Source organism: Lampetra planeri, chromosome 40, assembly GCF_965212315.1.
Source record: "Lampetra planeri chromosome 40, kcLamPlan1.2.h2, whole genome shotgun sequence".
NCBI lineage: Eukaryota > Metazoa > Chordata > Hyperoartia > Petromyzontiformes > Petromyzontidae > Lampetra > Lampetra planeri.
Genome location: NC_136146.1, coordinates 5,297,234 through 5,325,000, shown reverse-complemented (window position 1 = coordinate 5,325,000; position 27,767 = coordinate 5,297,234). Strand labels below are relative to the sequence as shown.

Genomic DNA, 27,767 nt, shown 5'->3' with positions numbered 1-27,767 from the left:
ACTCCACCACTCACCCCTAACTCCACCACTCACCCCTAACTCCACCACTCACCCCTAAGTCCACCACTCACCCCCTAAGTCGACCACTCACCCCCCGTAATATTTAAGTCCACCATGGATCGCGAGCTCCACTAAAAGAACTCCCAACTCAACCATGAAACCCTCTCCCAGCTGCACGCGGTCACCGAGCTCAACTACGTATCCCATCAACTTGACAAGGCGCCCCCAACTCCACCACCACGGAGCCTGCAGCCCGCCAGTGAACACGTGGCCCACGACTCAGTCGACCTCACCTGGCCAAGCACCTGTGCTCGGCCGCCCGGCCGACGCCGGGGAACCCAAAGGGGGAGCCGCGACGCGCACGGCACGCGGGGGCAGTGCCGCACTGGCTCGGGCCGACGTCGTCTCAGGCGGCCACGAGGCCGGGGCTCTGCCCACAAACTCTGAGACGTGGGCAACGATTGGAGGCGTCATCGAGCGGATTTTCCCTGGAGCATAGCTGCGCCTACACCAATCAGAGTCGCGATCTTTATTTATCCTGGAGGAATCCGACGAGCTAAGCGGCTCTTTTTCCACAGATGTCCCTCCACATTTGCATTTCCCCCCCCCCCCCAAATGTGATCCCGATCACTGCTACCGGCGTTGTGTCGTCACGAGATGAAGAATCCGTTCGGATCTTTCGCAAAACAGCGCGGCCCTCGGTGTATCACGGTACCGCAGAAGCGGACACGACAGAGCTACTTCCAAGATCTCTTCAAGTGACATTAGGGGTGGGAAGGGGGGGTTCAGCACTTTCCCTCCGGCTTTGCCATCGATGTTCATCGTGGGGGTGCTGCCACCCCCCCGCCCCCCCACGTGACAAGGGAAAAGTGCTCAAACTACCGCAGGGCGTTGGACATACTCGGGGAGGACACTTTCACCCGCGCCGTGGTGCAAGGCGACTGTGGTGCTGCCATGGACGCGCATGCATGAACAGAGGCGAGCGGAATTAAGAAACTTGCTCCGTTGCTTCAACCGCCGCACCGGGAGGTCAAATCAAGCTGAACCGGTGACCTCTGGATTGCAGGTCCGGTGTGTTGTCCGCCCCACACCGCGGCAGCAGAAGCACCCCAATGTTGTGGCAGCCATTTTATATGTTTTCAAATTGGACCACGACGTCGCCCCAACCTGCAGCACTGCCCACACGGGAGAACACGCATGCACACGTACACACACACACCTACACACCTACACATGTACACACCTACACACACGCCTACACGCGTACAGGCGCGTGCACGCCCACGGCGCAGGAGTAACGGCGACACGGGGTCACGGCACTTGACGGGATCACGGCACGGCTAAAGAACGGATAAGCGTGGGTCGCCCGCCCAGCCCCACGGGCGCAAACGGGCGGGCGCTCGCTCGTGGCCACGGCCACGTGTCCCGTGGGGTCACGGCCACGTGACCCGTGGGGTCACGGCCGGGTTACCCGTAGGGTCACGGCCGGGTGACCCGTGGGGTCACGGGAGGTCGCGGTCGCCGGGCGGCGGCGACGCGCGCCCGGGGCGCTTGTGCTCGTCATTGCTCGCTGCAAATGCTCACGGTCAGAAATCCTGGAAATGACGAATCCGTTTGGGACTCTCTCACAGAGCGGCAACAAGCCTTCGGCTTGGACGACGGGCCCCCGGAAGAAGATATCACAGAGTTACCTCTGAGATCCCTTCAAGTGGCCACCACCGGTCCACACCTCCCTCCCACCCGCAAGACAACGCCACCAGCATTCTCCCTTGAGAGGGAGGTGGCTTGGGTCGTCGTGGAGGGAGGGAGGTGAGCAGGAATTCATGTCAAACTAAATATTTTCTGGGTTACCGGTAGACTGGAGTAGGTAGCACGTGACTAGTAGTAGCCACCGCCATAGCGATAGGTGTACTGGATGCGGTGTACTGGATGCGGTGTACTGGATGCGGTGTACTGGTGTGCAGAAATATGTTATGGGTCGTTGGTAGACTGGAATAGTTAGCACGTGACCAAGTAGCCACAGCCACAGTGAAATGTATACTGGACGTGTGTGCCGGGTGCTGAGATCAGGTCGTGGATATGAGGCAGGGTGACCGAGGTGGTGAGACGGAACCTGGGTGGGGCCGGTGCAATGGGGGTTTAGACACGTGTGGTGCAGCGTGCCTGGCTGTGTCGGTGCGTGCGGTGCGTGCGGTGCGTGCGGTGCGTGCGGTAGTGTGGCCGTGTCGTGCGATCGCATGCTTCAGTCGAGGAAGAAGGAAGCGAAGGACTTGCGGATGTTGCGAATGGGAGGCCAGTTCTCGGTCTGCTCCTGGCCCGGCTGGGGGTCACCAGATGAGCTGCACACACAAAGACAAAGATCCCCCGAGTAGTCTTTAACGGACTATCGGAGCAAGTGCCGTAAGCGAGCACCTACGAAGGCCGGCACGGCACGCGAGGCGGTAGGTGGCCAGCACCACGCCCGGCCGCCTTTGTCTCCCCAGTGCTGATGTTTACCCACCACACCCAGGGAAGGCCCAGGACCAGTTCAAATATGCGTCGCTGTTATGGGAGCGGGAATCGAACTCAGGTCGCTGGATTAGAAGCGTGGTACGCTAACCGCTACACTACCGCTCCCTGCACACACACATGTGCACACATGTGTATATAAACCCGCATGTAGAGATACACAAACACGCATACATCCACACATTCATACGCACGCATGCACAAACACACGAGCACAGATACAACAGCAGCAACATCTCACCTGCGCCAACCCCACTGCCCACTCACCCGAGCGGTTGGGGCGCCGATTCTTGCGGCTGCTGCTGCTGCTGTGGCTGCTGCTGCTGCTGTGGCTGCTGCTGTGGCTGCTGCTGCTGTGGTTGCTGCTGCTGCGGCTGCTGCTGCTGCTGCGGCTGCTGCTGCTGCGTGGGTGCCGACGGTGCGGGCGCCTGGGCCACGGAAGCGGCCCTCTGTGCCGCAACCGGGGCTCTCCCAGCGGGGCCCCTCTGGTGGTCGGGAGACACCGACGGGTTGCGTGGCCGCTGTGCGGGCACTGGGGAGGAGGAGGGCCCTTGCGGCTGTTGGGTCGACACCGGCCTCTGCTGCAGCTGTGGAGACACCTGCTGCTGCTGCTGCTGCGGCGCTGCGTAGCCGCCGGCCTTCTGCTGCGGCCGAGGCGACGGCGGCTGAGCGGCCAGCTCGCTCGGCTTCGGGGGCAGACGCGGCCTACCCTGGGCCTCCCCGCCGCCCTCCGCGGGGCGGGGCTGGCCCGGCGGGCCTCTGGACGCGATCCTCTCCGGCGTTCCCGCAGCGGGCGGGCCCCGGTCGGGCCTCGCGGCCAGCTCGGCCGGCTTGGGCTGGAGCGGTGGAGGGGGTCCGCGGGACCGCTCCCCGGAGGCCCTCTGCTGCGGGGGAGGAGACGGCTGCGCGGAGGGACCGTGCCGCCGGGCCTGGGGGCTCGGCAGGGGCTCAGCGGTGGGGCCTCTCTGGCTCGCCACGGGCCCCGATGGCTGCGGCGGCTGCTGCTGCGGCTGCTGCTGCGGCTGCTGCTGCGGCTGCTGCTGCTGCGGCTGCAGGACAGGCCCCGTGCCTGGCGCCTGCTCGGGGGGCCACCTCCGCTGGGCGAGCACTCCGGGCTGGGGCCTCTCCCGTGGCTGGTGGGGTGGCGGGGACGCCTGGGGGGACGGGCCCTTGGACCGGCTCTGGCTCTGGGTGGCCTGATGCTCGCTCACAGATGGCTGCGGCTGCTGTTGATGATGATGGTGACTGTCCAGCTCGTTAAACGGCTGCCGACTGTCATGTTGGTAGAGTGATGGCTGGCCGTGCTGCTGCTGCTGCTGTGGCTGCTGCGGCTGCTGCTGCTGCTGCTGCTGCGGCTGCTGCGGCTGCTGCGGCTGCTGCGGCTGCTGCGGCTGGTAGTCCGACAGGGCGACTGCGCGCTGCTCCCCAATCACACCGCCGCGGCTCCCCGATTCCTGTGACACCCAGGTCGGCCGCCCCTGTGCCTGCGCTTGAGGCTGCTGCTGCTGCTGCTGTAATTTTGCTTGTGGGACCGGTGACTGCTGCTGCTGCTGTAGTTTTGCTTGTGGGACCGGTGACTGCTGCTGCTGCTGTAGTTTTGCTTGTGGGACCGGTGACTGCTGCTGCTGCTGTAGTTTTGCTTGTGGGACCGGTGACTGCTGCTGCTGTAGTTTTGCTTGTGGGACCGGTGACTGCTGCTGCTGCTGCGGGGAGGGTGCTCTGATGAGATCGCCGCGTCTGTCCGAGCCCGTGCTCTCCGCTCGCTGCTTTTGCGGCGATGGTGGTGCCGGCGCGGCCACATCCGCCTGCGCCGCACCCTGCACTGAGCGGCTGCGAGCTTTCCCCTGCTGTGGCGAGCCGGGTCCGGCCGCCGACCTCTGATGCTGGGGCGACCCCGGGCCTGACCCCGGCGCCGATCCCGGCGCCGATTCGGGTGCCGACCCCGGCACTGGCCCGGGCGCCGACCCTTGTCTCACCCCACTCCACTGCGGAACGGGTGACCCTGCCTGCTCCGAGTGGGACTGCGTGCGTGACCTCTGACCCACGGCTGGTGCTGTACGGCTGCCCTGCTGCCCTCCAGCCAACCCTACCACCTGCTGCTGCTGCTGCTTCTGATATGGCTGCTGCTGCAGCTGCTGCGGCTGTTGCTGCTGTTGCTGCTGCTGCGGCTGCTGCGGCTGTTGGTGCAGCGCCATCTGCTTCTCGGACGGAGCGCCATCGCCGACGAAGCGCTGGCTCACGTTGGGGTCGCTCGCCTCCTCACCGGAGGTGGACCCGGTGGCTTGCGCCTGCTGCTGCTGCCGCTGCTGCGTCCCCCCCGTCGGCTGCGGCGGCGCCGTCTGGCGTTGCCCTCCGCCGGCCGCCCGTCGAGCCGCCGGCCCCCCTTCGCCCTGCGGCCCGTGGGGGGCCTGGGCCGCCCCGGACGGCGGGGGAGCGCCGCCCGATTGCGCGGCTTGGGGCGGGGGGCTCGACCCCTCCCCCTGGGTCCTAGGATGGGGGCCCCGGCCCCCGCCGGAGGACGCCGCCGCCGCCGCGGGCGGCCCCCCCGCGGCTCCCGCGCCCCCCACCGCCTTCCACTTCTGGGCCGCCTGTCCCGGGGCCCGGGCCTGGGGGGGCTCGGGGCGGGCCCCGTCTTGCGGCTTCTGCTGCTGTACGACCACCGGTCTGCGAGGAAGAAGAGACTCGGGCGTACGCACGGATTCTCTACGACGCTTTCCCCAGCGCGCGTTGCCCTCCGGCCGGCGACGTTCCGTTCCGACGCGACGTCGCCCGGTGCCTCGCGATGTTGCGCGTGTCATGACGTCACCACCTAGACCACGTGTCGTGACGTCACCACGTAGACCACGTGTCGAGACGTCACCACCTAGACCACGTGTCGTGACGTCATCACCTAGACCACGTGTCATGACGTCCTCACCGAGACGGTCAAGATTAATCTGTTTCACGCTGGTTTTTATAACTCAGATTTCTCCTCAGGGCATCGCGACTTCACACTAAACAACTTCACACTAAACAACAAAACTCGATATGTTCGTCAACTGCACTGTGCGCTTATGGTGCGACCTTGATATATACAAATGTTAATATGACAGGTGACGTTTCGGGCAATGGCCCTTCTTCACGGCATGTGAATAGAGGCCAGGAGAGAGACAGCGCAAAGAATAAAAGTTGGAGACTGCATAGTTTTTTGATGACCGAGTTTTTAAATAGGAAAATGAAGAGTGAAACTAATATTAGCCACTGAGTAACAACAGACAAACTATTCAGCAATCAAGCAATATTTACCAATTAAACTCGGTTGGATCATAAGTAAAGCTGTGACATTGGGCCATTGTTAACGAGCGTTGTCGCAGGCGGACGCAGGGAGCTATTGTAGCGCTCGTACACCGAGGTCGGAGCCTCGGTTGACGAGCGCTAAAAGTGGATGGCGCTGTAGCCGTATGGGCCAAACACGTGGACACTCGCGGATCGTCACTCCGCGTGAAACTCGACACGGTCCCCCTGGACAGCGCCGAGTGGATTCCCACGGCCGCGTGGGTGATGTTACGGCGGCCATGTCTGCTTGGGGGTCATCTTCCCAGCAGCTCATTGGCTAGAACAGTGGCAGTGATTTTGTAATCCCCGCCGCCCCGCCCCTAGATTTACGATCCTACAGATAAAATCATGTTTCACGCGGTGGCATTTAGGGAGCCCGGTACAAACGCAGCCTGCTGCATTTTACGAGCATTCTTTGTACTTGGACCCCATGCTCATGTGTAAAGCCGAGTCACTGACCCAGGGGATACCGAGAACTGGTTGAGATATTGCTCAATAGCAAAGACAAAGATCCCCCATAATAGCCTCAACAGACTGTTAGGGCAAGTGCTGTTCACGAGCACTCTACGCAAACCTGATGAACGCAAACCTGTCAACCCACATGGTTTATTATTGTACAGGGAAATTGAGTTCAGGTCCATGCGACGTACAGCCGCTTCAATACGGGCAACAATGTTTGTGTCTATTTGTTTGTGTTTCTCCCTTGTGATGAGACGTTGTAGGATGAGCGTTGAGATGTATAAGGGCACGGGGTAACCAATAAGGTCTGAATTGGTCTGTAATCAGCTAGGGCACTGATAATGGGTTGACAGGTGTGTGAACACATAACACAACACTACAACGGCAACACACACAGAGTGCAACACCACACACAGCCTCACCTGGCTAGTGGCTGTGCAGAGTGACCCACGGGCTGTAGTTTAGGCTGTGCCTGAGCGGGTTGTGGTTTCGGTTGTGGCGGCCCAGGTTGTTGCTGCGGTGGAGCTTGTGGCTGTGGTTGTGGTTGTGCAGGGGGTGATGACTGTGGCTTTGGTTGTGGCTGGACAGGTTGCGGTTGTGCTTTCGGTTGTGGCTGCCCAGGTTGTTGTTGTGGCTGCCCCAGTTGTGCTTGTGGTTTCTGTTGTGGCTGGCCTGGCTGTTGTTGTGGCTTGGGTTGCGGTTGCCCAGGCTGTTGTTGTAGTTTCAGTTGTGGCTGCACCGGCTGTTGCTGTTTAGGTTGTGGCTGCCCCGGCTGTTGTTGTGGCTTCGGTTGTGGCTGCCCCGGCTGTTGTTGTGGCTTGGGTTGTGGCTGACCCACCTGAGACTGTTGCTTCTGTTGTGGCTGAACAGGCTGTGGCTGTGGTTTTGGTGGCGTCTGGCCCGAGGGTTGTGGCTGGGCTGCCTGTACTCGCTGCTGCTGTTGCTGCTGCTGCTGCCCGGCCTTGTCAGTCTCAGTCGTGCCCTGCGACCCTGAGGACACAAGGGAGGCGAGGCACCTCGTCAGAAGGGCAGGGCAGGGGCAGGGCAGGTGCAGGGCAGGACAGGGCAGGGCAGGGCAGGTGCAGGGCAAGGCAGGGAGGAGAAGCGAGGATAGGTCCCGAGCAGTGGGGCGGCTGCAAGGCTCTCACCGTTACAGTCCAGGATGTACTGCAGGCAGCCCTGGGCCGGAGGCTTGGGGTCGTCCGGGCCGTCTGTGGTGCTGCCCTGGAACGGGATCAGCCGTGTCACATGACTCATCATTAGGATAATAATTATAATAAGTGTAATAATTATTTACCCAGGAAAGGCACTCCGAGTCTGAAGACTTGTTTTCGGGAGGGTGCTGCTAAATTGGGATGTTTGGCCAATATCAATGACATTGTGTTTTTATGTTATTTTGCTATGGGAGGAAACCGCAGAGCAGACAGAGAGAGTCCATACAAACTCCACTGACTCACAAACTCACTCACTCACACACTCTCTAGAACAGGGGCAGAACACATAAACTCCACTCACTCACAAACTCACTCACACACTGTCTAGAACAGGGGCAGAACACACAAACTCCACACAGGAAGGCACCCGAATTGGGAATTGAACCCAGGCCCTTTTCGCCGCGACACGAGCGTTGCCACTGCGCTACCACCCAGCGCCCTGGTCGCCAGACTCGTGGAGACCAACTCCATTGCCCGTTCAACCCCAACCCGAGCGCTCTGAACCAAGTCACGAGCGCGGTGTGAGGGGCGGTGGGATTGGACATGGGTGAATGCTCGCAGCGCTCGCGATGATGATGATGATGGGAGTCCGGCTTTGGGCACGGGCGGCCGCTCTTCTGTTCTGCCACGCGGGGGGGTTGGCGGCACGAAGGCCAAAGAGAGGTGCTCGACATGATGATGTTGATGGTGATGGTGATGATTGTGGTGATGATGATGATTGTGGTGATGATGATGATTGTGGTGATGATGATGATTGTGGTGATGATGATGATGATTGTGGTGATGATTGTGGTGATGATGATGATGATGATGAAAGTGGGGAGAGTGGTGATAATGAGGGTGGCGATGATGATGTAGGTGGTGACGACAATAAAATGATGGTGGTGGTGGCGATGGAGGTGTCACCCTCACCTGTGCGTGCGCGCGCTGGTGGGTTAGCAGGGCCTCCCAGGAGGAGGTGACGAGCTGCGCGATGAGTCGCTCGTCCTCTTCCCGCGTCTCCCCGACCAGCGGCACCGAGCCGTCCATCACCTGCCCAGCGGGGTCAGGGGTCACGGACCCAGCAGTCAGGGGTCGAGTGAGCGAGGGGTGAGGGACTCGGGAAGGAATGGTGATGGTGATGATGAGGGTAGTGGTGATCCTAGTAGCATGATGCTGGTGATGGTAGTATAGTTGTGACGATGGTAATGGTGGTTATGATCGATGGTAATGATGGTTGTGACGATGATGATAATGGTGGTATTCATGGTGACTGTCGTGATGCTGGTGATGGTGGTGATGATTATGATGGTGGTTATGTTGTGCTTTTGATGCGGTGATGTAGTGTTGATGTAGAGCCGATTGTGATGTAGTGGTGAAGATGGCCGTCATGTCGTGGTGATGGTGATGATATAGTGGTGATGTAGTCGTGATGACCATGACGATATCGTGACATAGTAGTGATAGCGGTGATAGCAGTGATAGCGGTGGTATGGCGGTGGTGAAGCCAATGGTGTGCTTCTATTCTATTTCGGAATTATATAGCGCCCTTTCCATGTAGTGGTGATGGCGATGATGTTGGTACCGACAGTGATGGTATAGTGGTGATGGTGTTGGTGTGGTGAAGGCGATGATGTGGTGGTGGTGATGATGATATAGTGGTGGTGTTGGTGGTGTAGTGGTAAAGGCGATGATGTGGTGGTGGTGGTGATGGTATAGTGGTGATGGTGTGTTGGTGTGGTGAAGGCGATGATGTGGTGGTGGTGGTGGTGATGATGATGATACAGTGGTGATGGTGTTGGTGTGGTGAAGGCGATGATGTGGTGGTGGTGGTGGTACAGTGGTGATGGTATAGTGGTGGTGTTGGTGGTGTAGTGGTGAAGGCGATGATGTGGTGGTGGTGGTGGTACAGTGGTGATGGCGGCAGCAGCAGCGCTCACGTCGATGATGTAGTCGCGGCCGTCCTTGGCGTGCACCGCCTTGACGGCGCACACGTGCAGCCCGCCAAACAGCTGGGCGCACGCGTCCACCCACACGCGGTACCTGCGCCACCACACAGACAAAGGTCCCCTGTGTAGCCCACGCAGGCTGTTGGGGCAAGTGCTCTGAAAGTGAGCGGCACCTATGAAGGCCGGCACGGTGCACGGGGAAGGGATGACGTGGCCAGCGCCATGCCCGCCAACGATGATGTGTTGTACACGCCGCAGCAGGTACTCGTTTAAGGCCGAGTTGACCTAGGGGAGGGGCCCAGGACATTTTGGGATATAATTCCCTCATGTTGGCTGCGAGTGGGAATCCTGTGTGTATATCTCTGTGTGTCGCTGTGTGTATATCTCTGTGTGTCGCTGTGTGTATATCTCTGTGTGTCGCTGTGTGTATATCTCTGTGTGTCGCTGTGTGTATATCTCTGTGTGTCGCTGTGTGTATATCTCTGTGTGTCGCTGTGTGTATATCTCTGTGTGTCGCTGTGTGTATATCTCTGTGTGTCGCTGTGTGTATATCTCTGTGTGTCGCTGTGTGTATATCTCTGTGTGTCGCTGTGTGTATATCTCTGTGTGTCGCTGTGTGTATATCTCTGTGTGTCGCTGTGTGTATATCTCTGTGTGTCGCTGTGTGTATATCTCTGTGTGTCGCTGTGTGTATATCTCTGTGTGTCGCTGTGTGTATATCTCTGTGTGTCGCTGTGTGTATATCTCTGTGTGTCGCTGTGTGTATATCTCTGTGTGTCGCTGTGTGTATATCTCTGTGTGTCCCTGTGTGTATATCTCTGTGTGTCGCTGTGTGTATATCTCTGTGTGTCGCTGTGTGTATATCTCTGTGTGTCGCTGTGTGTATATCTCTGTGTGTCGCTGTGTGTATATCTCTGTGTGTCGCTGTGTGTATATCTCTGTGTGTCGCTGTGTGTATATCTCTGTGTGTCGCTGTGTGTATATCTCTGTGTGTCGCTGTGTGTATATCTCTGTGTGTCGCTGTGTGTATATCTCTGTGTGTCGCTGTGTGTATATCTCTGTGTGTCGCTGTGTGTATATCTCTGTGTGTCGCTGTGTGTATATCTCTGTGTGTCGCTGTGTGTATATCTCTGTGTGTCGCTGTGTGTATATCTCTGTGTGTTGCTGTGTGGGTCGCTGTGTGTGTCCCTTTGCGTGTCCCTCTTTGTCTTTGTGTCCGTGCGTCCCTGTGCGTGTCTCCGTGTGTCTCTGCATCACACCTGTCCGTCATCGCGATCTGCTGGACCATGGCAGAGCCCGTGTTGGATTTCCAGCTGCCAGACATGGATGTCCTCCTGTAGGCGTCACGCAGGGACGTGCGCCCCATCAGCAAGGAGCAACACAACCGCAGCGCAACACAGCACAGCACAACACAACAACAGTGCAGAGCAACACAGCACAGTGCAACACAACAACGGTACAGCGCAACACAGCACAGCACAACACAGTGCAACATAACACAGCACAACACAGCACAACACAACAACAGTACAGTGCAACATAACACAACACAGCACAGCACAACACAACAACAGTACAGTGCAACACAACCACAGCGCAACACAACCACAGCACAACACAACAACAGTACAGTGCAACACAGAACAGCACAACACAGCGCAACGCAACAACAGTACAGTGCAACACAACCACAGCGCAACACAACACAGCACAGCGCAACACAGCACAGCACAACACAGCACAGCGCAACACAGCACAGCGCAACACAGCACAGCACAACACAGCACAGCGCAACACAGCACAGCGCAACACAGCACAACACAACAACGGTACAGCGCAACACAGCACAACACAACACAGCGCAACACAGCACAGCACAACACAGCACAGCACAACACAGCACAGCGCAACACAGCACAGCGCAACAACACAGCACAACACTGCACAGCGCAACACAGCACAGCGCAACACAGCACAGCACAACACAGCACAGCGCAACACAGCACAGCGCAACACAGCACAGCGCAACAACACAGCACAACACAACACAGCGCAACACAGCACAGCGCAACACAGCACAGCGCAACACAGCACAGCGCAACAACACAGCACAACACAACACAGCGCAACACAGCACAGCGCAACACAGCACAGCGCAACACAGCACAGCGCAACAACACAGCACAACACTGCACAGCGCAACACTGCACAGCGCAACACAGCACAGCACAACACAGCACAACACAACACAGCGCAACACTGCACAGCACAACACAGCACAGCACAACACAGCACAGCGCAACACAGCACAGCGCAACACAACACAGCGCAACACAGCACAGCACAACACTGCATCATAACATGGCACAACCAAAGCACAACCACAAAAACTGCTCGTGTTGTTGGGGTAGCGCTCACGTGAAAATGCGGTAGGGGTAGTGTTAGGGGTAAGGTTAGCGCTCACATGAACGCACGGAAGGGTTAGCGCTCACATGAACACGCAGTAATGTTAGTGTTAGGGGTAGGGTTAGCGCTCACATGAACGCATGGTAATGTTAGTGTTAGGGTTAGCGCTCACATTAACGCACGGTAATGTTAGGGGTAGGGTTAGCGCTCACATGAACGCACGGTAGGGTTAGTGTTAGGGGTAGGGTTAGCGCTCACATGAACGCACGGTAATGTTAGTGTTAGGGGTAGGGTTAGCGCTCACATGAACGCACGGTAGGGTTAGTGTTAGGGGTAGGGTTAGCGCTCACATGAACGCACGGTAATGTTAGGGGTAGGGTTAGCGCTCACATGAACGCACGGTAGGCCGCCCCGATCTTGTAGACCAGCACGTCATACTTGGCCTCCAGGTACGGTTCGGCGGTGGCGTACGCACGCACCAGCGACAGCAGCCCCGGCAGCTCCTGTAACCCCCCGTGGCTCTCCGCTCTCACCTGCCGACCAACATCATCATCGTCATCGACATCATCGTCGTCAGTGAGTGTGGTGAGAGTGTGGTGAGAGTGTGGTGAGGTGCTCACCTTGCCGAGGCCGCCGTGTGTGTGTCCCATCTTGACTACCGCCGGTAGCTCCTGAGTGCTCACCTGGGATGCATAGGCCACACTGTATACTCGCACGCACACCTTCACACGGCCTCAAAAGTGCACCTAGCATGGCACAAGCGCCGTGGTGACGTCACCGCCAATTAGTGGTGAAAGGCAGTTGTTGTTGTCTTTGTATGTCTGTGCGTGTGCGAGTACATAACTGTGGGTCTGTATGTCAGTCGCTACGCGTGTCTAAGCGTAGTGACGTACATGGAGTCACGAGGGCGCTGAGCGCCAGCTGCTGTCACAGGAGTGTAAGTGTGCATCTTGAGTCTCTCCCTGGCACCTGAGTGGGAATGGCGTGGAAGCTGCTGCCCCAGGGGGCACGGTTCTGGTGACAGTCAGAGAGAGGGCAAGTGAGGACGTGACAGTCTGGGAGAACACGAGAGGGCACGTGACGGGGACAGGGTTACCAAGGGGCCCAAAGGGTGGCTTGAGGGACACGTGGTGCTCGGTCGAGAACCTTCTGGTGAGATCCAGAAGGGGGCGTGGCCGAGGGCGAGGCCACGCCTCTCGGGAGCGTGAAAGGGAGCTCTCGAGAGCGATGGCGGCTGTCTGCGGAAATGGAACCCGTCGGCGCTACGTCTCTTCAGTCCTCGGTCTTCACGCTCGGCATTGTGGGTCAGGCAGTGTGTTAGCCGACTGACCCGGTTATGTAGTTGACCCTGTTGTGGTCCAGTTAACCAGTGTACGTTCACGTAGTTACCCTGTTGTGGTATAGTTAACCAGTGTACGTTCATGTAGTTACCCTGTTGGGGTCGTGTAATAAACGCGTTGCCTCCAAGTTCAAGTGTGCGCCTCCATAGAACCCACTACATAAGTGTGCGTACACGTGTTTATGTATGCGTACGTGTCCATGCTTTCTGTGTGGCCGTGTGTCCGGTTCCGTGTCTATACTAGAGGGTGCGTGGCTCTGTGGGTTGGCGAGTCACCATGGCGCTGTGGTCCGGGTAGAAGGCCTGGGTGATGAGAGGAAACGCTTCTCCCCCCAGCTTTCTCCTCACCCCGATCAGCTGAGCAAACTGTCACCGACAACCACAAAGATTGAGGCAAAGGACTTATGAGCAAATGCTGTTAGGCAAGCAGCTATGAACAACACCTACATGTCCACACATGGGGCTGACGTATACCAGCACCGCACCCGGCCACCTTTGTCTCCCCAGTGATGATGACTTTACATCTACACCGCCGCACGATGTACGTGCTCATTTAAGGCCGAGTCGACTTGGCGAAGGAACAGAAGCGGTTCAAATATCACTGTGACTGATGATGATGTTTCTGATGTTGTTAATGTTGCTGATGATGATGTTTCTGATGTTGTTAATGTTGCTGATGATGATGTTTCTGATGTTGTTAAAGTTGCTGATGATGATGTTTCTAATGTTAATGTTGCTGATGATGATATTGCTGATTATGCTAAAGTTGATGTTTACGTTTCAAAACATGACATTGCTGATCTTGATGCTGCTGCTGATGTTTTTGCTCATATGCTCGAGTTGTTGCTGGTGTCGCTGCTGATGTGGCCGTTGCTGCTGCTGATGATGATAATAATGAAATCATAACGTTCCAGATTTTGCAGACAAGTCAACAACTCAGAGGCGCAGAGCCAAGCTCAGGGCTGCTCGAAAGCCTGACCCAGGCAGATCGAGGCCTTTCGATGTTTCTTGAAAGTCGGAGTGCATTTGATGTCGCGGACGTGCAAAGAGATAAAGAGTTCAACACCGAAAGGGCAACAGTAGAGAACCGACGTGAGGCTGTGTAACAGTTCCGAGACCTCAGTGTGTGAAGCAGATTTTGAGTGACGCTGATGGTGATGTTGGTGCTGCTGCTGCTGCTAATGATGACGCGGCGTGGAGACTCACCACCCAGGGTCGGTCACAGAAGTGGTAGATGGACGAGAGGGAGTTGAGCGAGGCCACACCCCCAAACTGCAGGCCAATCAGCAGCGAGCGGAAATCCTGGCCCCGCCCACCGTCGCACACGTGCTGCCGAATGAGGACAAAATCCGGCACAAACGACCTGCGGACAACGCACACAGAGACAAAGGCCCCCCCCCCCCCGTACAGCCTTTAAAGAGACGGCACGGTACACGAGGGGGTGGTGTGGCCAGCTCCAGGATGTAGTCCCAGGTCATACCAAGTTGGAAGTAACCCTGTGATGAAGGTAGTCCTGGGCAGGATGTAGCCCCAAGTTCGTGGTAGCCCCCACGGAGGAGGTCGTGCCTACGTGGCGTTAGCCCCATAGAGGAGGCAACCTGGGGTGGAGGCAACCTGGGGTGGAGGCAGTCCCAGGGTGGAGGCAACCCCGGGGTGGAGGCAACCTGGGGTGGAGGCAGCCCCAGGGTGGAGGCAACCTGGGGTGGAGGCAGCCCCAGGGTGGAGGCAACCCCGGGGTGGAGGCAACCTGGGGTGGAGGCAGCCCCAGGGTGGAGGCAACCTGGGGTGGAGGCAACCTGGGGTGGAGGCAGCCCCAGGGTGGAGGCAGCCCCAGGGTGGAGGCAACCCCGGGGTGGAGGCAACCTGGGGTGGAGGCAGCCCCAGGGTGGAGGCAACCTGGGGTGGAGGCAACCTGGGGTGGAGGCAGCCCCAGGGTGGAGGCAGCCTCAGGGTGGAGGCAACCTGGGGTGGAGGCAGCCCCAGGTTGGAGGCAACCCCGGGGTGGAGGCAACCTGGGGTGGAGGCAGCCCCAGGGTGGAGGCAACCTGGGGTGGAGGCAACCTGGGGTGGAGGCAGCCCCAGGGTGGAGGCAACCCCGGGGTGGAGGCAACCTGGGGTGGAGGCAGCCCCAGGGTGGAGGCAACCTGGGGTGGAGGCAACCCCAGGGTGGAGGCAACCCCGGGGTGGAGGCAACCTGGGGTGGAGGCAGCCCCAGGGTGGAGGCAACCTGGGGTGGAGGCAACCTGGGGTGGAGGCAACCTGGGGTGGAGGCAGCCCCAGGGTGGAGGCAGCCCCGGGGTGGAGGCAACCCCGGGGTGGAGGCAACCTGGGGTGGAGGCAACCCCAGGGTGGAGGCAGCCCTGGTGTGGAGGCAACCCCGGGGTGGAGGCAACCTGGGGTGGAGGCAGCCCCGGGGTGGAGGCAGCCCCAGGGTGGAGGCAGCCCCAGGGTGGAGCGAGCTCCTCACCTGCTCGGCTGCCGGAGGTTGTGGCTTTGTCTCACGGTGACGACGCACGGCTCCCCGGACTGCGCCACCAACCCGATGTCTCCAAACTCGGCCTGGGGGAGTCGGGGACATCGCGTCACCATCGCAGACAGCGTCACGGCACCATCACGGCACCTTCACGCAGTGTCACTATCGCGGCTTCGTCAGAGCACAGCCCGGCAATGGTTCGGGCTGCGGTTGGGTAGGGGCTAGGGGTGGCGATTGGTCAGGCTGTGGCACGCACGTGTTTGTTTATCCACTGCTGGATGAGGGCCTGCCCACGCCGCACGGGTCGTAGGAGTTATAGTGCGGGTTGGTGGAGGCGGGGAGCATTGATGTCGGAGCAGAGAAGTACAGTACAACGCAATGGATGTTGCTGCTGTCAATGTCGCTAGGGAGCAGCCTCCCGCACCTGCCATGCAAGGTGGCGGTCGCCCATCCAGGGGCTAACCAGGCTCAAACCTGCTTAGTTTCTGAGACCTGCCGGGACTGGGGCACATTCTGGGCTGATTTGATCATAGGCGTCGGCAAAACCAATGCAATCAACATCAGAATCATCATCAGCAGCAATAGAACTACCATCATCATCATCATCAGCGCACCCCCACGCTTAGCCCCCCCCCCCTTCCCTGCTCCCACCTGTTCCACCACGATGTCATGGTCCTGTAAAATCTTCTTCCCTCGAAAGAGACGCACCCTGCACACACACACACCACAAAGACAGAGATCCCCCATATAGCCTTGAAAGGCTGTTGGGGCAAGTGCTGTTAGCAAGCAGCACCTTTGTCTCCCCAGTGATAATGTTTTAACACGACGCACCGAGAACTAATTCATGGACGAGTCGATCTCGGGGAAGCCCAGGACCGATGCAGACACCCACTGACACGAATGATTGAGACGTGTACAAGACGATTTGTTCACTATCCCAGCGAGAATCAGACAGACGTTTGAGCAGACATTGGTGACGAGGCTCAAACCATCAGCACTTTCAGAAGAGCCATTGCCCTGAAACGTCACCCATTATATATTATTTTATATATATTATTTATTTTAAGTTTTACATATAATTTCAACCGTGATGAGGGTTACAAACTGAGTAATCATTGGAAAGATGTGATTAACCATGCAAAAAAGATGTAACTACACTTATTTGGACCATCTTATTTGACAGACAACTATTACAGGTTATTGATAGACAGCCAGTTTGTTGTTTTACCAGTTTTAGTTTTTACTTGCTTTCTTTTTTCACACTTTTGTTATGTATGCTCGGTGTTAGTTACAAACCGCACCTCTCCATAACAAAGGCTCAGTCCTTTGTTATGCAGTCTATTCTTAGTCTTAAGCCTTACCTTACCATATTAATAAAAAGTGTGCCGTTCCTGGCCCTTCCCCCCTCAACCATTATATATACGGAGTGGTAGCTCTTGTAATCTCTCATTTACTTGATACAGCTGTCGTGGCTGTGACGGTTCCACCTGAAGACGGAGGCTTGTGTTGCTTCTGAAACGTCGTGATTTTTTATTTTGTTTTATTTTACTTTTATTAATTTTAATTTTTTTACCTACGTGACTTTACCGAAAAACCTAAGAATATGAATCCTTGCAGTCACGAAAGCTTCAAATCTAGAATCATCCACGAAGGCTGCACACAGCGTTATAGACGACCGTGTTGTGGTTATATATGATGGTGTCGGACGTACAATACTCAGCATATACTGACTCGCACTCTGGGATGATGGTCACGGTGCATTTCAGCTTTGTGCACGTTTCAAACCGGTGACTCTGTCCGTCACGTAATAATCCACATGCTCTCCACCACTGCAGGTCACCATGGCCTCCAGTGACACCCCCCCACCCCACCCACACACACGAGAGTAATTTGGGGCCTTTTCAGCGACTGTGAGGTCGCCCGATATGTGCCGACACTTCAACCACACGCCTCAAACCGACCATTATCACTCCTTCACAATACACTCTGCACGTACATACAGAAACACGCACGCACACACACACACACCAATGAATAAACTACACAGAAGAAGACAAACAGCTCACGTGTAGCCTGAAACAGACTTTTAGGCAAGTGGCGTTAGCGAGCACCTATAATGCCGGTCACGGTACACGAGGGGGGTGGGTGGCCAGCACCACGCACAGCCGCCTTTGTCTCCCCAATGCTCATTTTTATTTTTCACCATACCAGGTACTCATTTACGGCTAAGTCTACCTAGGGGAGGCCCATAACCGGTTCAGATATTCATCACCAATGTTGGGGCAGTGAGCGGGAGTCGCCGGGTCCCACACTGCCCAGCAGCGTGGCCACCGTTCCACCCTCCGTCTTCCTCCTCGTGCTCCACCTCCTAGTGGCCACCCACACATTCTCAAAGCTGATGGTACAAAACTCGTTGGGTTTTTGAACGGCGAATTTTGCTTGGAAAACCTTTGCGCTGTGACTTGGTGGCGGCGGCGGCGTTTGGTTGTCGCCGCCGCGTCCATCGTGAACTATCACGAGGTGCTGCCTCTTAACGAGCCGAGCCATCACCGCGTTGCCATGGGAACCGGTCCGTCGTCTAGCAACCACGCTCGGGCTACGGGAAGGCAGAGACACGTCGAGCGGGGCATGATGTAACACGCTCACTCACTCACTCACACTCGCTCACTCACTCACACTCGCTCACTCACACTCGCTCACTCACTCACTCACACTCGCTCACTCACTCACTCACACTCGCTCACTCACACTCGCTCACTCACACTCGCTCACTCACACTCGCTCACTCACTCGCGTACTCTCACTCACACTCGCTCACTCACGTACTCTGTCATCCACGGTGGCTCACTCACTCACGCACTCTCACTCACACTCGCTCACTCACTCACTCTCACTCACGTACTCTGTCATCCACGGTGGCTCACTCACTCACGCACTCTCACTCACACTCGCTCACTCGCTCACTCACTCACTCTCACTCACGTACTCTCTCATCCACGGTGGCTCACTCACTCACGCACTCTCACTCACACTCACTCACTCTCACTCACACTCACTCACACTCGCTCACTCACACTCACTCACTCACGCACTCTCACTCGCTCACTCACTCACACTCACTCACTCACACTCGCTCACTCACGCACTCTCTCATCCACGGTGGCTCACTCACTCACGCACTCTCACTCACACTCGCTCACTCACTCTCACTCACGTACTCTCTCATCCACCGTGGCTCACTCACGCACTCTCACTCACACTCGCTCACTCACTCTCACTCACGTACTCTCTCATCCACGGTGGCTCACTCACTCACGCACTCTCACTCACACTCGCTCACTCACTCACTCTCACTCACGTACTCTCTCATCCACGGTGGCTCACTCACTCACGCACTCTCACTCACACTCACTCACTCACACTCACTCACACTCGCTCACTCACACTCACTCACTCACTCACGCACTCTCACTCGCTCACTCACTCACTCACACTCACTCACTCACACTCGCTCACTCACGTACTCTCTCATCCACGGTGGCTCACTCACTCACGCACTCTCACTCACACTCGCTCACTCACTCTCACTCACGTACTCTCTCATCCACCGTGGCTCACTCACGCACTCTCACTCACACTCGCTCACTCACTCACACTCACGTACTCTCTCATCCACGGTGGCTCACTCACTCACGCACTCTCACTCACACTCGCTCACTCGCTCACACTCGCTCACCCGCTCACTCACTCTCGCTCACTCACACTCACTCACTCACTCACACTCGCTCACTCGCACTCGTTCACCGACCCTCACGGTCGGACAAACTCGTGCTATTCCTCATACCACACTCCATCATCCACACTCCCCTCCCTCGTGTTCTCCTCACACCCTCACCCTCACTCAGAGAACACAGCACACTCGCTAGTCTGTTGCCCAATATACATTAAAACTATTTTTACTTTACCAGGCAAGGCCCCACTGAGCTATGTAGCTCTTCTCAGAAGTGACCTGGCCACAAATGACAGCTCCACCAAGTGGCTCGCCATCACCATCACGTGGACATTTAGAGCAGCAGCCAAATACTCTGAACGCGTGTTGATTCTAAATGTGGAGGGAAAAACCGGAGGACCCGGAGAAAAATCCACGCGACCACGGGAAGAGAGACACGCAAACTACAAATATACAGCAGGTGCCAGGGTGGGGATCGAGCCCACGACCTCCTGTAGACCAAGGCGAGGTAGTTAACACCTCACCACCACCGTGGCGTCCCATATACACGCAGGACAGCCTCATGGAGTCTCAAGACTCGTTTTACAGGCAGGCCCTGCTACCGTTGGGATCTCTTGGCCACGAATTCGACTGGTAGCAGAGAGCTGCTTGGCCTCGTGTGGGAGGTGGGAACCGGACAGCGCGGAGAATACCCAGCACCGCACCGCGATACACAAGGGGGCGACACTCAGAGCTCCGCACAGATGGATTCACGGATCAACTTTCTGTACCGCCTCCTCGTAGCCCAGTAGATGTTGGCAGTTGTCGCAGATTGTCTGCGTGATCCACCAACCCTCGCCTCCACACACGCACAGAGCCGACCTGCATGACTCCTCTTGACGCATTCACCGTCTCACTCTTCACTCTGTCCCTTGCATTCATTCAAAGTTTTTTGGTTTGGCCATGTTTGTTTGTTGTTGTACAGAGTTAGACTGATGGCCTTAATCTAAGTTGTCTTGTGGTTGTTGTTGTTGTTTGACTTGCATCCCACTGGGATATTTGCACAGGGTTGGTGTACGGTGATTTTTTTCTGCAATATTTTGCTGTCTTTTCTTGGATTTTCTGTGTGCACTTAGTCACTTTAATTTGTTTTCTTGTTCATGTTTTTGTTTGTTGCGGTTGTACCCGATTCAAGAGCCGAATTGCTCACAGGGCTATACCTAATAAATGAACTTTGAAATAAATGAACTTTGAAAATGAACATTCACTTCTGACGACAGCATCCGTGGCAATCATTCACCCTCGACCTCGTGATTTCACTGCCTCGTGCATTCAATTAGTCATTCATTCACAACCTGAACGGTGCATTTATCATATTCATGAATTCGTTCATGAATTTGATCTGTCAATTATTTATGTAGATTCATTACTTTTTCTTTAATCTCTGCACCGATTCCATTTTTGTCCACACATTAATTTTCCAACATCCATTAATGCGTATCATGCGTTAATTTTCATGATTTCATACATTTTCATCTCTCATTCATTCTCATGCATTTATTAATTCACATCATGCATTTATTTTCATACTTTCGTTCATTCCCATCGTGCATGCATTAATTCTCATAAATGAATTCCCAATCAGATCATGTATCCATTAATTGCCATACAGAATTCCAATCGTCCATTAATTTGTTTCCATCTGGAATTCAATCTTACGAATGAATTCACACCGTGCATTCTTACCCATTTCGCATTTATTCACATATGGCCATGCAATCGTTCCTTTGTATCGTTCCTTGATTCATTCGAATCCTATATTTAATCATTCATGCACTGGCCGCTGTTTAATTCATTGCTTGCGGCTGAAGGCGCCAGGGCCGAGGAGACGTGGCCTGCACTCAACACCAGCACCACACACAGCACACTACGCAACACACTACACACGCACCACACACACAACACACAGCACACTACACACGCACCACACACACAACACACTACGCAACACACTACACACGCACCACACACACACAACACACAGCACACTACACACGCACCACACACACAACACACTACGCAACACACTACACACGCACCACACACACAACACACACAGCACACTACGCAACACACTACACACGCACCACGCACACACAACACACACAGCACACTACGCAACACACTACACACGCACCACACACACACAACACACAGCACACTACACACGCACCACACACACAACACACTACGCAACACACTACACACGCACCACACACACACAGCACACTACGCAACACACTACACACGGACCACACACACACAACACACACAGCACACTACACACGCACCACACACACAGCACACTACGCAACACACTACACACGCACCACACACACACAACACACACAGCACACTACACACGCACCACACACACACAGCACACTACGCAACACACTACACACGGACCACACACACACAACACACACAGCACACTACACACGCACCACACACACAGCACACTACGCAACACACTACACACGCACCACACACACACAACACACACAGCACACTACACACGCACCACACACACAGCACACTACGCAACACACTACACACGCACCACACACACACAACACACAGCACACTACACACGCACCACACACACAGCACACTACGCAACACACTACACACGCACCACACACACACAACACACTACGCAACACACTACACACGGACCACACACACACAACACACACAGCACACTACACACGCACCACACACACAGCACACTACGCAACACACAACACACGCACCACACACACACAACACACTACACACGCACCACACACACACAACACACACAGCACACTACGCAACACACTACACACGCACCACACACACAACACACTACACACGCACCACACACAACACACAGCACACTACGCAACACACTACACACGCACCACACACACACAGCACACTACGCAACACACTACACACGCACACACAACACACACAACACACACAGCACACTACGCAACACACTACACACGCACCACACACACACAACACACAGCACACTACACACGCACCACACACACAGCACACTACGCAACACACTACACACGGACCACACACACACAACACACACAGCACACTACACACGCACCACACACACACAACACACACAGCACACTACACACGCACACACACACACACAGCACACTACGCAACACACTACACACGCACCATACACACACAACACACACAGCACACTACGCAACACACTACACACGCACCACACACAACTACACACTTCACACACACACAAAACAGACACAACACACACACTCACCCACTACACTACAGGTCACAACAACACTCACCCACTCACTCACCACACTCACTGCAGGCCACTCACCAATTCACTCACCACACTGCAGGTCACAACAACACTCACCCACTCACTCACTCACCACACCTACTCACCACACTGCAGGCCACTCACCAACTCACTCACCACACTGCAGGTCACAACAACAACACTCACCCACCCTTTTTGCTTCTTCCCACATTGGAATTCCCTCTCCCATCATCATCATCGTCGTCGTCTCCCTCCTACCCCAGGCTCTTACATAACAACAACAACAACCTTGCTGACCTCAAGAGACGCGTTACACTCTCATCTATCACGTGCAACTGCGCCCACAAACGAGAGGCGAACACAACACGCGACTCGCGCCTCTCAGATACACAAAGACCCCCCGTGTAGCCTCAACAGACTGGAGGGCCAAGTGCTGTTAGCGAGCAGCACCTACGAAGGCCGACACGGCACACGAGGGGGTGGGTGGCCAGCACCACGGCCGGCCGCCTTTGTCTCCCCAGTGACGACGTTCACACACCGCACCGGGCACGAGTCGACCTCGAGTAGATGGTATAATCGTCACCGGCGTTGGTGGCCGTGAGCGGGAATTGAACTCGGGGGGTGGGGGGGTGGGCGGGTGGGGGGGTGGGGGGGTGGGGGTGGTCCACCCCTCGCCACGCGGCACCGCAGCGCAGAGAGGTCGTCAGTAGCGTGGCAGGGCGCTGCTGCTGCCGCTGCTGCTGCTGCCACCACCACCACCACGGCCTCACGGCCTCACGGCTCGTACATCGTGGTGGCTGAGGGCGGCTCCGTCGCAGCGAGGATGAATGTGGTGGTGATGAATGTGGTGGTGGTGATGGTGGTGATGAATGTGGTGGTGATGAATGTGGTGGTGGTGATGGTGGTGATGAATGTGGTGGTGATGAATGTGATGGTGGTGATGGTGATGAATGTGGTGGTGATGAATGTGGTGGTGATGAATGTGGTGGTGATGAATGTGGTGGTGGTGGTGATGAATGTGGTGGTGATGAATGTGGTGGTGATGGTGATGAATGTGGTGGTGATGAATGTGGTGGTGATGGTGATGAATGTGGTGGTGGTGGTGGTGGTGGTGATGGTGATGAATGTGGTGGTGATGATGGTGATGAATGTGGTGGTGATGAATGTGGTGGTGATGAATGTGGTGGTGATGAATGTGGTGGTGGTGGTGATGGTGATGAATGTGGTGGTGGTGATGGTGATGAATGTGGTGGTGATGAATGTGGTGGTGGTGATGGTGATGAATGTGGTGGTGATGAATGTGGTGGTGATGAATGTGGTGGTGATGAATGTGGTGGTGATGAATGTGGTGGTGATGAATGTGGTGGTGGTGGTGATGAATGTGGTGGTGGTGGTGATAGTGATGAATGTGGTGGTGATGAATGTGGTGGTGATGAATGTGGTGGTGGTGATGAATGTGGTGGTGGTGATGAATGTGGTGGTGGTGATGAATGTGGTGGTGATGAATGTGGTGGTGATGAATGTGGTGGTGGTGATGGTGATGAATGTGGTGGTGGTGGTGATGAATGTGGTGGTGATGAATGTGGTGGTGGTGGTGATGGTGATGAATGTGGTGGTGATGAATGTGGTGGTGATGAATGTGGTGGTGATGAATGTGGTGGTGGTGGTGGTGATGGTGATGAATGTGGTGGTGGTGGTGGTGATAGTGATGAATGTGGTGGTGATGAATGTGGTGGTGGTGATGGTGATGAATGTGGTGGTGATGAATGTGGTGGTGATGAATGTGGTGGTGATGAATGTGGTGGTGATGAATGTGGTGGTGGTGGTGATGGTGATGAATGTGGTGGTGGTGGTGATGGTGATGAATGTGGTGGTGATGAATGTGGTGGTGGTGATGGTGATGAATGTGGTGGTGATGAATGTGGTGGTGATGAATGTGGTGGTGATGGTGATGAATGTGGTGGTGGTGGTGATGGTGATGAATGTGGTGGTGATGAATGTGGTGGTGATGATGGTGATGAATGTGGTGGTGGTGGTGATGGTGATGAATGTGGTGGTGGTGGTGATGGTGATGAATGTGGTGGTGGTGATGGTGATGAATGTGGTGGTGGTGATGGTGATGAATGTGGTGGTGATGAATGTGGTGGTGGTGATGGTGATGAATGTGGTGGTGGTGGTGGTGGTGATGGTGATGAATGTGGTGGTGGTGATGGTGATGATGAATGTGGTGGTGGTGGTGATGGTGATGAATGTGGTGGTGATGGTGATGAATGTGGTGGTGGTGGTGATGGTGATGATGAATGTGGTGGTGGTGATGATGAACGTGGTGGTGATGAATGTGGTGGTGATGAATGTGGTGGTGGTGATGGTGATGAATGTGGTGGTGGTGATGGTGATGAATGTGGTGGTGGTGGTGGTGGTGATGATGAATGTGGTGGTGGTGATGATGAACGTGGTGGTGATGGTGATGGACGTGATGATGGACGTGGTGGTGGTGATGATGGTAGTGGTGATGGTAATGATGATGATAGTGATTATGATTTTGTTGCTTCTGGGATTGCTGCTACTTATGCAGACGAACCGTTCTGCTGACGGTGCTACCACCGCTGCTGCCGCTACAGATGCTGCCCCATGCAATCCACCGCTGCCGATTACGATGCTGCTGATGCTGCAGCTCCTGCTTATTACGCCGCTGCCGGCAATTATAATGCTCGGAATATTCCTGTAACTGCGGTTGTTAAATCGAAATATGCTGATGCTGCTGCTGTTGCAGCAGCTACTGCTGCTGCTGCTGCATCAATAGCTGCTGCTGCTGCAGCAGCTGTTGATGCTGATGAATGATGGCGACACTGCAGCTGCTGCTGTTGCAGCTGATACCGATGGATCTGCTGCTGCTGCTGTTGCTGCTGATACCGATGGATCTGCTGCTGCTGTTGCTGCTGCTGCTGCTAACGCCACAGCTGCTACAGAAGTCGATTCCAATGATCGATGCTGACGATGGCACTGCTGCAACGCCTGGCGCTAATGCATCAGTTGTTGTAGCCGATTACTCCTGTCGCCAATGGTGAATGTGATCACACCCATGACAACTGATGATGATGATGACACGAGCATCAGCAGCAGCTGCTGATGCTGCAGCTGCTGCTGCTGATGCGTGAGCGGATGATGGCACTTTTACCTGCAGCAGCTGTTGATGCCACTAATGCAGCTGCTGATACTGCATTGGCTGCTGATGATGATGACACTCGAATAAGCATCAGCAAAAGCTGGTACTGCTTCAGCTGCTGATGACACGAGCATCAGCATCAGCGAATGCGACTGATGATGATGATAATGATGCATCAGCTATTGATGACGATGGCACTTTGCATCAGCGCTAGCTGCTGCTAATGCTGCTAATGCTGCTGATGATGGATCTAATGATGATGATGCTGATGGTGTTGATGCTGATGATGCTGCTGCTTGCTGCTGTCGAAAACACGGCAACGACGATGCCCATCAACGTGCGGCGAGTGCCACCAGCACCAGCAGCAGCACCAGCAGCAGCAGCAGCACCACCAGCACCACCAGCAGCACCAGCAGCACCAGCAGCACCAGCAGCAGCACCACCAGCACCACCAGCAGCACCAGCAGCACCAGCAGCACCACCAGCACCACCACCAGCAGCACCAGCACCACCAGGAGCAGCACCAGCACCACCAGCACCAGCAGCACCACCAGGAGCAGCACCAGCACCACCAGCACCAGCAGCACCACCAGCACCACCAGCACCAGCAGCACCAGCAGCACCACCACCACCACCAGCAGCACCAGCACCACCAGGAGCAGCAGCAGCACCACCAGCACCACCAGCAGCACCACCAGCACCACTAGCACCAGCAGCACCAGCAGCACCACCAGCACCAGCAGCACCAGCAGCACCACCACCAGCAGCACCAGCACCACCAGCAGCACCACCAGCAGCACCAGCAGCACTCACCACCAGCACCAGCAGCACCAGCAGCAGCACCAGCAGCACCAGCAGCAGCACCACCAGCACCACCAGGAGCAGCACCAGCAGCAGCACCAGCAGCAGCACCACCAGCAGCAGCACCACTAGCAGCAGCACCACCACCAGCACCACTAGCACCAGCAGCAGCACCAGCAGCAGCAGCAGCACCACCACCAGCAGCAGCAGCAGCACTCACCACTCGGTGGTGCCATCGTCGATGACGAGCAGGATCTTCGTCCTCGCCGACTTCCCCTCCTCGCCGGGGGAGGCCGCGGCCGCCGCCTCCCCCCCGATGAGCCCCGCGGCGGTGCTCTTCACGGCGTGCGACAGCGACGACGACAGGGCGCTCAGGAAGCCCGCGGCGGCGGCGGGCTGCTGCTTCTGCTGCTGCTGCTGTTGCTGCTGTTGCTGCTGCTGTTGCTGCTGCTGCTGCTGTTGCTGCTGCTGCTGTTGCTGCTGCTGCTGCTGATGGGCGGCGGCGGCGTCCACCTTGCCCGGCGGCGCGCCCTGCTGCTGCTGCTGCTGGGGCCGCTGCAGGTCGGGCAGGTACCCGTTGGGGAGGCTGCCCGCGAAGCCGCTGTCCGACAGCCGCCGGCGCAGGTAGTTCATGGCGGCGGCTCCTCCTCCTCCTCCTCGGGCTGGCGGGGCGAGGAGACGACCGGGGCGGCTGGAGGTGCGAGGGGAGAGACGCGGGAGGAGGCGGCGGCGGCGGCGGCGTCCCCGTTAGCTGCCTCCGAGACGGCGCGTCGCTACGCGCGTGCGGACACGCGTGGGGCGGAGCGTGGTGGTCGGGCTGCGTGGGGGCGTGGTGGGGGGTGCGTGGTTGTGGTCGTGCTGCGTAGGGGAGAGGGGCGTGGTGGTGGTGGTTGTGGTGCGTGGTGGTGGTGGTTGTGGTCGGGCTGCGTGGAGTGGTGGTGCGTGATGGTCTGGCTGCGTGCGGGGTGCGTGGGGTGGGGGCCGTGGTGCTGCGATCTGCCCCGCAATGCAACTGCACCGCGCGTTTTTACTGGCACCGCGGGCGCCACTGGGTGGCCACTGGGTGGCCGCACGCGGAGCGG

The 27,767-nt window shown here is 56.5% G+C and overlaps 1 protein-coding gene across 2 annotated transcripts; it reads right to left on the bottom strand.

Moving 5' to 3' along the window:
• Positions 1–27,767, bottom strand: LOC144731777 (uncharacterized). Of its 2 annotated transcripts, none has more exons than XM_078613002.1 (14): positions 26,906–27,767; positions 16,294–16,351; positions 15,637–15,728; positions 14,376–14,532; positions 13,446–13,535; positions 12,451–12,513; positions 12,221–12,363; positions 10,684–10,758; positions 9,416–9,518; positions 8,409–8,528; positions 7,431–7,506; positions 6,705–7,272; positions 2,776–5,172; positions 1–2,339 (listed from the first exon to the last, which is right to left on the bottom strand). In XM_078613002.1, exons 1-14 carry the CDS (start codon positions 27,316–27,318, stop codon positions 2,243–2,245), a joined length of 4,452 nt encoding a protein of 1,483 aa, XP_078469128.1. In that variant the 5' UTR covers positions 27,319–27,767; the 3' UTR covers positions 1–2,242. The 2 variants fall into 2 exon arrangements, with proteins under 2 accessions (XP_078469128.1, XP_078469129.1); XM_078613003.1 differs by having other exon boundaries at positions 16,294–16,403; positions 26,906–26,986.

Excerpts from the sequence above, each read along its gene's own strand:
- LOC144731777 (XM_078613002.1), bottom strand. The coding sequence starts at position 27,318 with ATGAACTACCTGCGCCGGCGGCTGTCGGACAGCGGCTTCGCGGGCAGC. Across the intron at positions 13,536-14,375 it reads TCTGTGACCGACCCTGGGTG|TTTGCTCAGCTGATCGGGGT; the intron begins GTGAGTCTCCAC and ends TGTCGGTGACAG. Across the intron at positions 10,759-12,220 it reads GCGGCCTACCGTGCGTTCAT|GAGGACATCCATGTCTGGCA; the intron begins GTGAGCGCTAAC and ends TGACGCCTACAG.